The sequence below is a fragment of the Kogia breviceps genome, chromosome 6 (assembly GCF_026419965.1).
Source record: "Kogia breviceps isolate mKogBre1 chromosome 6, mKogBre1 haplotype 1, whole genome shotgun sequence".
Taxonomy (NCBI): Eukaryota; Metazoa; Chordata; class Mammalia; order Artiodactyla; family Physeteridae; genus Kogia; species Kogia breviceps.
In genome coordinates this window covers 111,578,191-111,596,074 of record NC_081315.1, presented here as the reverse complement: position 1 = coordinate 111,596,074, position 17,884 = coordinate 111,578,191, and the positions used below count along the sequence as shown (strand labels likewise).

Below are 17,884 nucleotides of genomic sequence, written 5' to 3'. Positions count from 1 at the left end.
AACAGCAGTATTGTTTCTTTCATACTACTATGAAAAATAGCCGTGTAGCTTTCAATGAATGGCGCCTTAGGTGCTATGAAATAACGGATTATTTTTTATTTTCAAAATTCTAATTATTCCTACATGCTGCATTTTTTTTTCAAGACGTGAGAGGTATACTCGTAAAACAAAAACTACCGACGTAATGGTTTTGAGGACTAATTTTAGTCCCTGTATGTGTAACTTTAGAATTTCATGTATTATTATATTATAATAGTTACTTATAGTGAGGAAAGGGAGCTCACAGTTACCGAGTGTCACGTGTGTGTCAGGCAAGCACTAATGAGCTGTGAAACGGGTGTACTCTCATTTAAGCATTCACAATTCATTACTTAATTGCGCATCTTAAGATGATCATTTAAGCATGATTATTAATAAGTTGCAATTTTATGCTGCTTTGCAGTTATGCTCTTTGTCAGACATTATGCCAGTTAATCATCGAGCCATGCCATGAAGTCGGTACCTTCTCTGTGCTCAATTCTCAAGTAAAGCAATGAGATTCGGGAAGGTGGCAGGTCAAGTTCTTTCCGAGGTCCACAGAGCTAATGAGTGACAGGAGCCAGAAATGTATCCCTTTCTGATTTCACACCCCTGGGTCACGTTCATGGACTATCCCGGTTGATCTTGCTAATGGGGTTCCCATCATTTCTTTACAGAAGTCATAAATAACATGAGACTCTGAAGAGTCCAAGCTGTTTTTCCAGCAAACATAGTGCACCCTGCACTGTGACACCTGTTTGTAGGGATAGGAAAGAAGGGGAAGCTTTGTTGATATCTCAGCACAAAACATCCAAACGCTGGGTAAATAAAAATAAACATACTTTTTAATGCTTTGTGAGTTCGCAAGAGAATGAGGAAAATCCCCAAGGGCTAAGGATAGCCTGGAGAAGCTGAACTCATAGAGGGCGATAGAAGCAAATCCAGAGGCTGAAATCTAAGGGCAAAGGGTGAAACCCAGAACATCCAGGGATAGGGGATTAATTTGAAGGACTAGGAGATGGGGCTGTGGGATGTCCTGAGGAGACAGAATGCCCATTGGGGCTGGAGGAGAAAGCCACCTGTGGTCAAAGGAGCCACCAGGGTAACCTGTCCATCTTCAGCCCTGCTGGTGGCAGGTGGTGAGGGGGGGGGCGTGTCTCCTTTGAATTTGTCATCAAAGGCTTCTGCTAATGTGACGAAGGAATCCAAAAATACTTTAGCCATTCAGTTGGGAAATCTCCAAGGTGATAAATTAAATTTAAATAGGTCCAGGTGGGATGCCTGCCCTGGTGCATGGCTAAAGCTAAGGCAGATCCTCTCCAGAGGAAAATATTCTCAATCTGGGCACCTCAGGATTTCTACAGATTAAGTTCAGCCAAATATGAGTTCTCAATTCAAATTTAAAGAGTCACTGAACACATAAAGATGCAAGACAAGACGACCTGTATATAAGAGAAACAAAAAAACAGCAGATTAAAATCCCCAAGGACTTTAGATGTCGGAATTATCAGTGTAGAATAGAAAATAATGATTTATGAAATTATTTAAAAAGTTAAAGATAATTCCAAAATGATTTAAAAGTTTCATTCACCCAGAGAGCAGAGAGATTCTCAACATGCATATATGTAGTAAAAGACCCAAAACAACAAAAGAAAAATTGACCAAACGACAGGGAGAAATTGATAGATCTCTCATCATGGTGGGAACTTTCAGCACACCTCCTTCTGTGGTTGATCATTGATCAAATGAAACACTAGTGAAGATACAGATGAACTGAATCACACATTTAACAACCTGTATTTAATATACACATGCAGAATCTCACAGCCAACGGTTAACGAACATACGTTTTTCTTCAGCACGTATTAGAACAGTTAAAAAGTAATTGACCATGCATTACCCTGTTGAACACCTTTTTGAAAAAGGGCAATTAAGTTTAAATTCGTTTTTTTAAGAGATTAAAACTTCCATACTTTGGAAGTTTTAAAGCATACTTCTTAATAATTCATGGATCAAAAAAATCATAATGGAAATTTTAAAATTCAAAGAACAGAAAAATAATGTAGATACGACGTATCAAAATTTGCAGGATTCAGCTAAAGCCGTTTTTAGAGAGAAATTTATGCCCTAAACTTATATTGAAAAAGAAGAAAGGCTCACAATTAAAATCATATAAAAAGTTAGTTAGGGGGATAACAACCACAAATGAACCTGTAGAAAGTAGAGGGAAGGAAGAGAGCATAAATAAAATTAAAAACAAAACTACAGTAGAGAGAATCAATAAAGTGAAATGTTGAATTTTTTGAAAAAAGTCTAATAAATATACAAATATCCAGAAAGACTGACCATTTAAAAAAGAGATAAGGGTTAGTAATATCAGAAGTATAAAAATCAACATAACAATAGATGCCCTAGAGTTTTAAAAAATAAGAGAATTCTATGAACAATAATTTTATGTAGATGACTTTAGACATTGCAATGAAACAGAAAATTTTCTAAAAAATTATAGATCGCCCAAATTGGCTCAACTAGAAAAAAAACCTGTATAGTTCTATTACCATGAAAGAAATTGATTCAATAGTTTTGAAATCTTCTGACACATGTGTAAAGATATCTTACCTTGATAGTTTTACAGGTGAGCTCCACCAAACCTTAAGGTAGCAAGTTTTTCCAATCTCATATAAGGATTATTTCTGATGTTAAAAAAAATAGGGAATATTCCTTATTTCATGAAGTTCAGATAACCTTGATACCAAAACCAGACATGAATAGTATGAGAAAAAACAGTTACAGTTGTCTTAACTTTGAGCATAGATGTACAATTCATAAACAAAATATTGACCTAACCCAGCCATCTGTAAAAAGGATTTAATACAGCATGACCAGACTGAGTTTTTCTCAGGAATGTAAGGTTGGTTTAACATTAAAACATTCATGTACAAAATTTATTAGATTAACAGACTAAAGAAATGACTCCTATGGTCATTTCAGTATATACAGAACAAGTATTTTATTGAATTCTGCACCCATCCAACGTAAGACTCCTTAGCAAATTAATAATAGGAGGAAATACCTGAAGGATGTTTACCCAAAACCCACAGTAAGTATCGCTGCCGGGTGATTGGCATGGAGGTGGCCATTGCCAGGAATTATAGGTGAAGCAGGTGAGGCCTTCAGAGGAAGGGCAGGTTCAAGGTCATGTATCAAACAAATAAGGAACAAAATAAGACACTAGGAACCTCTGTCTTTCAGTTCCAGTTCATCTCTTCATCATAAATGCTCTGGGAAGCACCTCAGTTCAGCCCTAAGACACCTAATGGCCCTTTTCACTTGCAACGACCCTTATTCCCATTAGTAATTGGGCAGCACAACACTTACATTTTCAGTTTTATCTTAAAGCCCTTTTGAGTAACATCAAAGCTTTCTTATTCTCAAGTGTGTTTAGAATAGAAGAGTTAATGTGTCCTGAATTGGAAGCAACTGATAATAAATCAGAGGATCCTGCATTATTAAATTCCTGGTAAAGCGCTGGATACGATGCTGGGTTTTTCTGGAGTGAAGATTTGCATTTGGAGGGAAGACAAACCTGTCATTTTGCTCCTGATATTAGACTTTCATTCTGCAATCTGATCATTCTGGGAAAACCACTTTCCCGTTGGGAACGGGCTTTTAAGCTGTTACACATTCAGGAGAATTTTAAAAAGCATGAAATGAAATGCTTTGCAAGCAATGACTCCTAAGAAAACTATATCAAGTTCCCCTCACTTGATGAAAGATTTAGACTCATTTTGTGAAATTGGGACATAGGCGAAGGCATAATTGAATCATGGGCAAATTTAAATGGGATGGACTTACTCATAACAGATAATGTGACCCCAGACTAACTGTACCCACTGTATTTGCATTTCAGTTTAAGTGGCTGCATATCCACTTTTCCAAGCCTGGACTGGACATCTTTCTCTTCTCCCCTCTGCCTTACTGCCCACTTGCTGCCAGGCACCCAGTCTGTCGATCCTGCCTGAATTTTCTCACTTCTGACCTTTGCCGCCCAGCTTCACTCTTCAGACAAATCTGAAAACCAAAAATCACACCAAGAGTAGCTTGCACGAATTGAGCTCTCGTTAAGTCCAAGGCATCGTGTTAAGTGTGTAAACTTGCTGTCAATCCCAGGATGCTTTTATTCCCATTCTACAGATGGAGTTGAGGCTTAGGACGGTTAATGCATTTCACCAGGGTCCCACAGCTGGAAAGCAGAGCCCACACCTCCTGCCTGCAAAGCCTGGCTCCTGTCCTGACATTGATTTCCACCTGCCTTCCTCCTTCCCTCTGCAGTCTCCTCCACACTGCAGCCAGAGGAGCCTTTCTGAAAAATAAAAATGATCAGTGACAGCCCCATTCCCAGCTCCATATTTTAATATTTACCCTCTACGCCTCCCTCCCTCAGACTCTGCGTTTTAGCTCCTGGACCTTCTTGCAGCTTCCTGAACACTTGAGACACATTCAGGCCTCCATTCCTTGGAAGGACCTCCGCCTAGAATGCTTCTGCTGCCCACCTGCAAACTCCTCTCCATATTCGAAGACAAGCCGAATGTTGCCTCCTCTGTGAAGCCATCCATGATTCCCTTGGACAGAGTTGGTCTCTCCCAGCTCTGTACCCAAATAACTCTCCATCTCGATTCCCAGAGACGGGCTGTTACCTGTCACTGTTACTGTGTTTGAACAACTGTCTCCCATGCTAGACCGTGAGTTTCCAGAGTCTAGGGGCCATGTCTCATTCACCCCAGCGTCCCTCCCTCGTGCCCAATAAAAGGCCTGGAGCTGTCTCTCTATCTGCCTGTCTGTCTGTCTTCATCATCATCATCATCATTTGTCCATCTGTCCAACCATCCATTCATTCAAAAGATGCCTACAGAATGCTTTCCAGAGACAATAGAAGAGAGAGATGGGGCCCAGAGTCAGAGAAACTGAAAATCAATCACTCCTCTCTCGGGTTCTTGGGACTTCAGGAGATTTCCTTACGCTGTCTGTGCCTGAGCTACCTTATCGATAAAATGGGACTACCTTGTGCTGTTTTGTGAAGATTAAATAAATTAATTCATGTAAAGATAACGTGAATCAAATCTAGCACAAGGTGGGCATTCGGTATGTGCCAATTGCCGTTATTATTACTAATAGTAAGATGATGCTGATTATTGTGACTCCTTCCACAAGCCAGGTGCCTGCTTCCTGCTGGGGAGAAGGATGAACAAGACAGTCCCAGAGTCCCCACCTGAGCATCTAAACTCTAGTGAAGAGAGCAGGCATTAAGGAAGACAGTTCTAGAACCAAATCTTGGATTCCAGTTGTGCTAAGTGGCAGGGGTTTGGAGGAGAACTGACCTCTGGGAGAACCTCCCAGCAGCATCTTAGAACCTGCAGGATACCAGGTTCCCACCTTGTTTCCTGTTCCTAACCAGGTCTGACCCGGTCTCGGAAAACCAAAGTGTGACTCGCCAGCTCTCTGTGCTCTGCCTGTTTGGGGGACACTGGCAGGCATGGGTTTGTCCTTTTCTTCCCCACACTGTGGGCTGGGGGCTGGCACTTCAGTGGAAGTCTGGTCCATGACCAGGCTCCGGGCGTGCTGACAGAACACGCTGCGGGAAACTCATTAGTGCTGTTGGAAATGCTGTGTTTGGTTATGTTTCCAATTTGGGACGCAGCAACGAGAAGGATGGTCATAATTGGAAATCTCAGCATGATGGTAGCCCACGCTCAGAACATTCCAAAGCTTCCCCGGCCCTGAAGGCGCAACCCACACGCTCTCCACACTACGACTTCAGTTTACCTCTCTGGCCATTTTCTCTTCTGCCTTGGTTTCTGAGTAGTGTTTCTGAGCCTCTGGGGGACTTTGAGACCCTTCTGAGCGTTTGATGCAAGCTTTGGCCCCTCTGCAGAAAGGCAGACGGTTTTGCACAAAATTTAGGAGGACCAAGGGCCACCATCTCCTGATGACACCTATCCAAGGCCTCTTACGATTAAGCCCCACCCTCACTCCATCCCACATAGAACACTGGCCAGTTGGTGAATAATAGGTTCGGTGTGTCTGCATTTTACAAGGCTTGGGACCTTCCTGCCTACCCTCTCTTACCCATCTAAGCAGGCTGTGGACAGTCTCTTGTACCCAGATTCTCTGACTCTAGTGGCCTCAGAATGCAGATTGCTTCTGTTTGGCCAGTGAGAGACAGTATAGCCTGGGGGTTAAGGACACAAACCCTGGAGCCGGCTGGCCTGGTCCCATATTCTGGTTCTGCCACTGAAGAATTGTATGACCTGGAAAATTACTTTGTCTCCCTTGCATCATTTGTAACAGGGAAAATAAGTATATATTCCTTACAATTGTTATAAGGATTCAATGAGATGAATATAAACAGAACACTTAGAGTGGGTCAGGCTTGACCTGCGTACTGTCAGTGTTAGGTGTTATCCGTGGTTGCTGGTCCGGCACAGCTTTCGCCAGGTAGGATACGTGCTGATAACCCATGTGTTTCAGAAACAGGTGGGAGCTGCCAGACAGCTGCTATGTGCTGCAGGTCGGGGGATGGAAATGCAGCCCTGCCCGCCAGGAGCTCACACTCTAGCAGAAAGTGGAGTATTGTCCTAATCTGCTCATGCTGCTGTATCTAAATACCATAGACTGCAGGGCTTAAATAACAGACATTTATTTTCTCACAGTTTTGCAGACTGGGAAGTCTAAGATCAAAGTGCCGGCTGATTCTGTTTCTGTTGAGAGGAATCTTTCCTGGCTCGCAGATGGCTGCCTTCTCACTGTGTCCTCACATGGCAGAGAGAGGGAGCTCTGGTCTCTTCCTCGTTCTGTAAAGGGACTTATCCCATCTTGGGGGCCCCGTCCTTGTAACTTTATCTAAACCTAATTACCCCCAAAGGCCACACCTCCAAGCCCCATCCCACTGGGGATTAGGGATTCAGCATGTGGATTTGGAGGGACCACAAGTATTCATTCAGTCTGTAACAGGAAAATACGAGGGATGGTGAGTGGACAGTTGAGGAGGGGGAGTCTGCATCTCCCAGGGTACGTAGGGAGCCAGTTAGCTTCTTTTTTTTTTTTTTTTTTTTGCGGTAGCGGGCCTCTCACTGTTGTGGCCTCTCCCTCTCCTGTTGCGGAGCACAGGCTCCGGACGCGCAGGCTCAGCGGCCATGGCTCACGGGCCCAGCCGCTCCGCGGCATGTGGGATCTTCCCGGACCGGGGCACGAACCCGTGTCCCCTGCATCGGCAGGCGGATTCTCAACCACTGCACCACCAGGGAAGCCCAGTTAGCTTTTTTGATTGTAATATAAATGCGTGACATTCAGCTTTTGATTGTCGAGGCATCCGTTTCAAAGACATCATCTGAAAATAAACAGGTTGCCAACTAAACAACTCGATAAAAGCCAGGCTGCCCCACCCATGAAGTTCCCTTTTCTGGAAAGCTCTGGTTGACCTACCTACCTGAACTCTTGAGTGACCCTGCTTTGCCCTCCCTGCACCTTAATTCCTGCTCTTATGATTTAACTTCACCAACAAAGAGTGAACCAGTGAAACACTAGGCACCCCACCCTTGACCATCGACAAGGCAGAGCCCCAGGGCCATGTTCTCTCTCTCTTTGCAACCCTGCTGTGTGGCCCCGGTGTGCCATGTACCCTCCAGGGCGTGTGGGTAATAAACCTTGTTTTTTCAAGGTCCCTGATGGTTGTTGCTGAGGTGAGTCTTGCAATCATAAGACCACAAGGGCCGGTTCAACCTTGACATCAGCCCATCAGGAAAATGTCTGTGGGCGCTGCCCCAAGGAGTGTGGACCCAGGTGAGGACCCCCGGGCATCTCCAGCTAGTACCATCACAATCCACAGGCTGAGACCAACACAAAACAGGGCCTTTCCTGAGGAGGTTATTCTAAAGCCAGTCCTTGAAAGAAGACTCAGAGTTGGCCAGGCAAACGGGGAAAGGCCCTGCAGGTGGGTGTACAGTGTGTGCAAAGGCACGGAGGTGTGAGAGACCCAGATGCAGTCTTGTCGTGCTGTTTGGCACGGCCAGATCCGGGAGGCAGCAAGAGGAGGTGGTGCCAGGCTTGCAGCACCGTGCCAAGCAGGGCGGATTTTATCCTGTGGTCCACCTGCCTTGGGCTCATCACCTGCCCCTCTGTGTGCAGGAGCTCCAGGAGCTGGAGAGGAAGCTGGAGGACCACCTGGCGCACCAGGAGGCGGCCCAGCTGCAGCGGGCCCTGGAGAGTCGGCAGCAGTGGGCAGGTGAGGGGCCTGGGCTTCTGCACGAGCCGGAGGAGGAGATGGATTCTGAAAGGCAGGTTTCGGCTGTCCTGCTACGGGCCCTGAGCAAGGGTCAGAAGTTACTGGAGCATCACCAGCAGAGGTGAGCCAAGGGCCCAAGGGCAGTGTGTAGGCTCAGTCCCCGCAGGCCAGGGGGCACCTGGCCTCTCAGACTCAGCGGGATAAGGCCCACCTGGGCTGTCGTGCTCCCGTCTGAGAGGTCCTCCCAGCACTCAGGCACAAGCTGCTAACTTCGTAACAGGCTTCTTCCCTGACATCTCTTTATACTTCATTTTTTAATGTCTTTTAATATTTAATTTCTATTGAATATTTAATATTGAGGTTTTACTGAAGATAATATTTTTCAGCTTTTTATTTTGAAATAATTATAGACTCACAAGAAGTTGAAAAAAATAGTGCAGAGGTTCCATGGCCCGTCACCCAGCTTCCCCCAATGGCAACATCTCACAGGATAACAACACATTATACAGACCAGGAATTGACATTGGCACGATGCATTGAATACAGGCCTTACTCAGGCCTCACCATAAACATAATATTTATATCCTGCTTTTGTAAAATTATAAAACAGACAGAACCCCCTGATCTTCTTTTTTGTTGTTGTTTTTTGCATTCTTTTTCAATTAATTAGACAATTAGCCTTTGCCCATGGCATTAAGAACTGTTGAAAACAATATATTTTTTCCCTTACAGAGTCTAGGTATTTTATTTTATTTTTGAGTTACAATTAGCATACAAGATTATATTAGTTTCAGGTGTACAACATAGTGATTCAATATTTTTATACATTATGAAATGATCACTGCAGTAAAACCAGTTACCATCCATCACCATACAAAGTTGTTACAGTATTACTGACTATATTCCCTATGTGTATATTACATCCCCATAACTTATTTATTTTATAGTTGGAAGTTTGTATCTCTTAATCCCCTTCACCTATTTTGACTTTCCTCCCACCCCCCTTCCCCCCAACCCAACCCAGCAACCACCAGTTTGTTCTCTGTATCCATGAGTCTGTTTCTGTTTTGTTTGTTCATTTGTTTTGTTTTTACATTCCATATATATAAGTGAAACCATACAGTATTTGTTTGTCTCTGTCTGACTTATTTCACCTAGCATAATACCCTCCAGGTCTATCCATGTTGCTCCAAATGCAAGATTTCGTCCTTTTTTATGGCTGAATAATATTCCATTGTGTATATATACCACATCTTCTTTGTCCATTCATCTATGGATGGACACTTAGGTTGCTTCCATATCTTAGCTATTGTAAATAGTGTTGCAGTGAACAAAAAGGTACATATATCTTCTGGAAAACATAATTTTTAACAGCTTTATAATTTTCCATTGTGAATATAATGTTGACATGTGAAGGACAGGGTGAAAACTATATATACAGCATGATTTCATTTTTGAAAACATACACACAAATTAACTGAAGAAAATAGGCCAAACTGTAATAGATGTGATTTCTGTGTGGTGAGATTACAGGTTATTTTAATGTATTTGATTACGCTTTTCTGTGTAAACACAACATCAAAGTGCAGTTCTGTTTTCCACTGAAATAATTGCATAAGAGACTGAATCTGTTTGATCAGAGGAAAATGCTAGAGATGTTGACTTTATTTAGACTTGATTTAGGATTTTAGTAATGTATTCCATGCTTCATGGAGGAAACTGCTGATGATCCAGCTTTTGGTATGAATTGTGCCTGCAGATTGGGTTTGGATTGTATTAACCAGCAGGAATGCAGGATGGATAACCCAAGATGCGAACTTTGATTGGCTGAAGGATAGGCTAGGAGGACCTCCTTGTGGGGAAGTCAAGAAGCCTGATAGAGATCTCGTGTGATAAGGTGCCACCCAGCCTCTGTGGTCAGAGTCAGGTCCATCCTTGGGAGATGGTTCTGGGCCCGCTTCAACACAAGGGCACATGGTAATTGAAGACTCCAGATCTTGGTATTCTTGAGCACAAGCATGACAACTAATACTGAAAGTTTTCAAATTAGGATCATGGTTAGAGGTCAGAGGGAACGAAAAGTGCCCACCGAACTGAGCAGGCATCTTGAGACTGAAAAACAAGGCAGGCAGCTCCATATAACCAATGGATCTGTTCATCTAGGGTAACATACTCACAGGGTGGGATCAAGCAGACAATAATCCAGGAGCCTTCACAGCTGCATTCCGCACCACCAAGGGGCCATTGGGGCAATTTTATAGTTAACCTAGGGTATGGGGGTAGATGCTTGGAAATAGGACGTGCATTCCTAAGTCAAGATTTATGAATGGGTAACTAGTCTCGTGGGTGCCAGGAATACTTCAGGGAAGGTTTTCATCCTTGTTTGGGGACTAACAAAGCATAGAGGCTACCTGGTCCTAATGATTATTAAACAATATCTATTAACTACAAAGCCCTTGATGACAGAGAAGTGATTCACTGCACAGTTGTAGGTGGGTCAGCAGAAGAACAGGAGAGACTGTAAGGGCCCAGGATGGCATCAGCTATGCTAATAGCCATGCAGATCACAGATTGCCCTGCAAAGCCACAGAAAATCCTCCATATGGCTCCCACAAAACTTCTTGCTTCGAGGAGCTCTGCATCCTGGTGAGCACTCCCTGATACATTATTTGAAAGGTAATCTAGCTAAAAAGCAGCAAGCTTCTTCTGGCCACCTCTTTGGATGGATTTTTTTTTTAATCATGTTGATTAGATTTGTGATCCTTTGTTATTTAAATAACTAGCTTTATAACAAAACTGGACTCATGTAGGTTTTGTTTTCACTCTAGTTTGAGAGAGGAGCAAGAGAACAGTGTCATGCTTGAAGATTTGCTGGAGAATATGGAGACGGACACCTTTGTGACCCTGTACAGCCAGGTGAGAACAAGTCTGCCATGTCCTGGGTCCATCCCTTGCCAGCTCATCACTTCACCCTTTTCTCAGAGTCCACGTTTCCTCACCCTCAGGATGGGGATGATAACACGGACATTGGGAGCTGCCAAGCGGATCTGTGAAAACCCCTGGCCCAGGGCCAGCACATAGAGGACATTTGATCGGGGGTCACGGCAGCAGCAATGACAATAGTAATCATTGCCCTGGTCAGTTTCTGTAATTAAGCAGGCACCCAAACCTTCTTCTTCTCAGTCTTAAGTAAGTTTAATATATGCAGAGTAGGTTCCACCAAGAACAAAGTTGGTCACTGAAATCTGGGCCATATAAGGAGTCCAAAGAGATTGCACCCCACATTTCAACTTTTCTGTGTTGAGACTGGGTGATCTGTCTCATTCTTGGCCACAGCTGCAGCTCTCAACAACCTTCCCAAGACAGAGCCTGGAGGCTATGTGCATGGAGCCATATGTAGAGTTACTTATGTAAGTCTGCTACTAGTTGCGTTTTATGTGCATCTAAAGGTGGGCTTCCTGATTTCTGTGAGTTCCAGCAAATGTGATTTGTGACAGTGGCTTATGCCAATCACAAGCCATGGGAGGTAGGTGTCGCAGCCCTTGCTTCAGTTCAGTGAGGTCATAGTCCTGTTCTGTGATTCTTGCCACCTCTCCTTCTTGGAGTTCCAGCCACCATGTCGGTGTTCAGGTCAAGAAGGTAAAGGTAGAACACAGTAACACTGCTGTCTTTTCTTTCCAAGAAAGTAAATGCCCCCAAGTCCCTGAAGTAAATTTTACTCATGTCCTGAGGAGACCCAGCCAGTGGACCCCCAGCCACGAGGGAGGCTACAAACCAACACCTCTTCCTCAGCCTCCAAAGACAGCCAGCAAGGAGAAAGGGTGGGAACACTTTCAGGCATCCAGCCAGAAGAATTGGCCACAGCTGTCCACAGGCACACGCAGCTTCCCACTTGTATTAGTTTCCTACTTCTGCTGTAACAAATTACCACCAACTTAGTGGCTTAACAGAACACAAATTTATTATCTTCTAGTTCTGTAGGTCAGAAGTCCTATGTGGGTTTAGCCAGACAAAATCAGTGTTGGCAGGTTTGTACTCCTTCTAAGGCTCTGGGGAGAATCTGTTTCCTGCTCATTCAAGTAATTGGCAGAATTCGGTTCATTGTGGTTGTAGGACTAAGGTCCCCACTTCCTTGCTGGTTGTCAGCTGAGGGCTGTTCCCAGCTCTTAAAGCCATCTGCATTTCTTAGCTCATGAATCCCTTCCTTCATCTTTAAAGCCAACAAATTGCATCTCTTGGATGCCTCTTCCATTATCATCACATCTCTCTCTGACCTACCACAGCAAGAAAAGTTCTCTGCTTTTAAGGACCCATGTGATGATGAGGTTGGAATCACCTGCATAATCTAGGATACTCTCAGCTCATGATCCTTAAGCTTAATCATAAAGTCCCTTTGCCATGTAAGATGACATATTCACAGGTTCTGGGACTGAGGTGTGAACATCTTAGAAGCCATTATTCTGGCAATCACACTGCACAGGAAGCCAAGGTTATGTGTCAAGGTCAGTGGTGAGTCTAATGTGCTGCTTCCTCTTTGACATGAGAGCTGACCTGGGCTTTCTAGATATTTACAAGACAGGAGCACCTACCCATGGCAGGACCCACGAGAGTACTTGCCACTTATCTCACTGACAGGCAGTTCTGTCATCACCCCCTTACAGACAGGTCCTCCAGAGGGGAAATTATTGCCCAGTTCACACTGAGGAGCCAGGTGCAGCTCAGATTGGAACCCACATTCTTCCTACCCCACATCTTTCAGCCTGAGCTCGAAAGTGGGGGTGGGGGAGGGAGTGGAAGTTTCTAGAACACCTGCTGTGCACTATCATCCCAGGCACTCATATCTCTTATTCATTTAATCCTTGCAGAAAGCTGGGAAATGGGGACTATCTTCTCCATTTTTCAAATAGAGGAACCATGCCCAGATTGGTGGCGTGAGGACTCCAAGGCTCACTGCTGCTCCTTGGAGCTCAGGATTCAGCCTGGGGTAGGTGACTACACAGGGTGTGCTCTTTCTGCTCAGTTTCCCTGCAGAGCACATGATGCCCCTGGCCTGGGTCTCTGGGGGAACTGAGCCATCTCCACACTCACTCTGATTGCCCCCCCCCATTCTTCTTTGTAACTAAGAGAATTGACAGACAGCCAAAGTGTCACATATGGAATTTCATCCAGATTCATTTCTGATTTGTTGGCTCTTTTAAACTGTGAACTCTGCTAAAGAATTGACCCAATAGTCAGGGGGTGGTTTTTGTCTGCCCCCAGCCCTGTGCCTTGTAGAGTCCCCTCAGCAAAGTCTACTCAACTGATTTGTTTCTTTTCCAGCCCCTGTGTATTAGTGAGGATTTTTCGGAGAAACAGAACCACAAAGACTTGGGGGGAGAGAGGGAGAGAGAGATTTACTTTAAGGAATTAGCTCATGTGATTATGGAGACTGGCAAGTCCAAATAGGCTGGCAGGATAGACCAGAAGGCTGGAGACCCAGGGAAGAGCTGATGTTACAGTTGAAGTCCGATGACCCACTACTGGCAGAATTCCCTGTGGCTCAGAGGTCAGTCTTTGTTCTGTTTGGGCCTTCACCTGCTTAGATGGAGCCCACCCACATCACAGCAAGCTGCTTTAAGTCCACTGACTTAAATGTTAATCTCATCCAAAAGCTCCTTCAAAGAAATATCCAGAATTATGTTTGTCCAAATATCTTGACAGTGTGGCCCAGACAAGATGACCTATAAAGTTAACCATCGCTCCCTGTTTAGAGGACTCCTGTATTTGACCTGTTTCTTCTTTGTACCAGGCGAGATGATAACCAGGAAGGCCCAGTTCTCCAGCCCTGTCTCTCTGTCTCCCTGTTCTTCCTCCTACTCTTTCTAATTACTCCTCCTCCCCGTCCTTCTCCTCCTTTTTCTTCTTCTTTCTCTTGTGATCTCTGTCTCTGTCTCTCTCTCTTTTGTTTTATTTCCTCATGATTACACTGCCTTAGGGACAGCATAGTCTGAATTACCAAATTTGCATGAAGGATAGTTTCCACTGGAGCACCCATGTTTCCATATTTATGCAACTTTGCCAACTCCTCCTTTTTTGCATATTTATGACAATATCAAAATAACACTCTCGAATGCCTGCTCTGTGCTAGACACATCACACGTCATCCAAGTTAATGCTCACCGTTGTTCTGGGGACCCTGGCAGTGGGAAGAGCCTCCCCAGGGCACTGCTGCAAATTCCTCAGCCCTTCTGTGATGGTGATGATACAAACAGCAGCTGATATCAGCCCAGCGTTGAGGAGAGGCATGGAGAGGATCATCACTTGACAGATGAAGAAACTGAGGGTCAGAGAGGTGATGTGACTTAGCAGGGATCCCATAGCCAATCAGTGGGGGCTGGTTTAAAATCAGGGTTTTTTTCCCTTTAAAGGCTCTACTCATTCCATTTCATGCTACTGCACAATTCCCTTTAAAGCAAAGTATTTCCTAATTGCTTCATGAATAAAACCGGAAGGGGGTGCTCATTTAAAAATGAATGGTACTAACCCCACAAGGCAGGAAGTTTCCCTGTGCTGTGGGGAGAGGCTGGGACCCCATCTGTGGTCCTCACTGAACTCACCTCCTTTCTCCCCTGGGGCTCCAGCATGACTGCAGCCACTGTAGACAACAGAGTGGCATTCTTTTCTAACCACATAAAGGATGACTTAGATTCAGCTTAAGATGTTCTAAACGGGCTTTTTTCTTGAATAAATATTGACTGTGCTCCTAGTAAGTGGCAAGTGCTATCCTAGGCACTGGGATTTTAGCAGCAAACAAAACAGATAAAGCCCATGCCCTCAGGAGCTGATATTCTAGTGGGGAAAGCAGGCAATCAACAAAATAAATACATAAATCAAATAGTATTTTATGTGGATTATGATCTTTTTTTTTTTTTTTTTTTGGCGGTACACGGGCCTCTCACTGTTGTGGCCTCTCCCGTTGCGGAGCACAGGCTCCGGACGCGCAGGCTCAGCGGCCATGGCTCACGGGCCCAGCCGCTCCGCGGCATATGGGATCCTCCCAGACCGGGGCATGAACCTGTGTCCCCTGCATCGGCAGGCGGATTCTCAACCACTGTGCCACCGGGGAAGCCCTGATCTCATTTTTATAGTCATGTCTCTCCATCCATCTGTCCATCACTCCATCTGTCTTTCTATCCATCCATCCATTCACTTGTCCATTTGTCTACCCGTCCATCTATCCATCAGTCCATCTGTCTGTCCATCCACCCACCCACCCACCATCCATCCATCCATCCATCCATCTATCCATTCACCAATCTGTCCATCTGTATACCTACCCATCCATCCATCCACCCACTATCCATCATCCATCTATCCATTCACCCATCCGTCCATCTGTATACCCATCCATCCATCCATCCCTCCATTCATAGACTTATGTATATGCCTAAAAATATTCCTGGAATGTGGTTTGCCTAATGTTACTGATAACTATTTCTGGATAGTGGCATTTGGAATAATTACTTTAACATTTTTGTGCTTTTCTACATTGTTTGATTCCTTAAAATTAGCAGTATTAAAAACCAAGGCAAGGATAAAATATGCCAAGATACACTGAAACAATGGAAATCCATGCCAGGTCCAGTGGTGATGAAGCAGAACAGGAGAGAGGGACAGGCAGGGCCTGCTGTTAAGCCTGGTCTTTCTGCCACCATCTTCTGCATGAACAGCCGGTGCCCACATTGCTTTGTGATTCATTTCAGTCTCTAGAAGTGACCCACACAGATGCTTTTTGTGTCACCACCTTCAGGAAGACTTGACCCAGTTAACTGACCTGTGTTAAGGATTATTTTATTGATCAGAAAGCTTCAGAGCTAGGAGAGCCATGGCAGTGGGCTGGTGGGTCCCCATATTCACCAGTGGGGATCCTGGTGATGAAGGATTACTCCTCTGCCTCAGGAAGAAGTGAGTCTACAGGGTGTTGATGGGGTTTATCCTTCATTTATTCGACCCACGTCTGTTGATGTTTTTCTCTGTGCTAGGAACCAGGTTAAATGCTGGAGGTAGAGAGGCATATGATGCTGAGCCCATCCTAAAACCTCACTGCAGAGACACATGAGAAATTGGACAATTGAATTTGATACAAGAATTGGACAGAAGAGAGTTGATTAAAACCAGAGAAAAGCAGAGAGGCATCTGTCCCAGAATGTGGGGTCAGGAAAGGCTTCCAGCAGCCCAACACTGGCATAGAAACCAAGAGAATGAGTTGAGGAGAGCCAGACAGAGAGCACTTTGGGGAAAAGTGTGCTACAGGCAGAAGGAAGCACATGGGTCGCAAGGAAAGAGCTTGGTATTTATAGTAACACTTTTCCCCATCACTGCACTGAAAGCATTGGTCAAAGTAGTAAGCAGCCCCATGTTTCCAAATCCAGTGGTCAAGTCCATGTCTTTGTCTTTCTTGACCTCTCTGTGGCACTTGATCCACAGCCCTTTTCTTGAATATGTTCCCTCCTTGGCTTCCAAACCCTGGACACCTGGTTCCCTCCCAGCCCTCTGGCTACCTGTGGTCAAGCCCCTATGTTGGATGTATCGCGGCCTTTGGATGTTGGGAGCCTGAGGACTCAGTTTTTGGACCTCATTCCCTCTCATCTACATTCACTCCCTTGCTGATGTCATCACCACACTGATTACCATCTAATCTTAGCTCCAGACCTCTGCCCTGAACTTGAGACTTGACATCGCCATTGGTGACTTAACCTGTCCAAACAGAACTCCAAGTGACTGACAGTCCTCTGTCCCAGGCTTGCTCCACTCATCTGAGTAAATGATACCAGTTACCCAGCAGCCCAAGTGAAAGATGGTGGAGTGGTGGAGTCATCCTTTATTCTTGTCTTTCAATGAACCTTGTTGGCTCTACCATCAAAGTGTCTTCCGCGTCCCACCACTTCTCACCACCTCCCCTCTGCCACTCTGGCTCACACAGCTACCATCTCTTGCCTGAGATGGCCCCCCTCTGCTACCTCACTTGTTGCAGATGGTTCACGGCCCCTGTGTCATCCAAAGTAATCTTTAAAAAATGAGAATCAGCTCATGCCATTCCCACTGCTTAAATTCCTGCAATGACTCTCCAGCTCACCATGAAGACAAGTCAAAATCCTCCCTACGATGAAAAGGCGCATGTGAGCTGATCCCCCGCCACCTGTCCCAACTTAACTGTTGTCACTCTCCTTCTCACACGGTCCATGCCAGCCATACTGGCCTCCTTCACTCTCCATGAAACATGCCAATGATATCTCCACCTCAGGGTCTTCGCCCTTGCCTTCCCTCTGCCTGGAAAGCTCTTCCCTTCCATGTGCCCATGGTTCACTTCCTCGCTTCATTCAGGTCCCTGCTCAGAAGCCACCTCCTCGGAGAAGCCTTCCCTGACTACCCGTCTCAAACGTCAGCCACCCCCGCCCCTCACCCTCTGTCTCTTTATCCTGCCTTGTTTTGCATCCTGGCACCTACACTGCCTGATGCGGTGTTTCTTTGTAGGCTTACCACCTGTCTCTTTGACCTGACTGTGAGCCTCGTGAAGGCAGAGACTTGGTCTGTGTTACTTACTGC

The 17,884-nt window shown here is 45.0% G+C and overlaps 1 protein-coding gene across 5 annotated transcripts in view; it reads left to right on the top strand.

The window, feature by feature from the left end:
• Positions 1–17,884, top strand: part of EVC2 (EvC ciliary complex subunit 2) — a 148,919-nt gene that overhangs the window by 118,466 nt on the left and 12,569 nt on the right. For all 5 annotated transcript variants that reach the window (XR_010841121.1, XM_067036395.1, XM_067036394.1 and 2 more), the window contains 2 exons: positions 8,203–8,420; positions 11,128–11,215. Coding sequence is in view for 4 of the 5 variants with exons in the window: in XM_067036395.1 (XP_066892496.1) it covers positions 8,203–8,420; positions 11,128–11,215 (306 nt within the window). In the remaining variant the exon portion in view is untranslated. The remainder of the gene's footprint in view (positions 1–8,202; positions 8,421–11,127; positions 11,216–17,884) is intronic.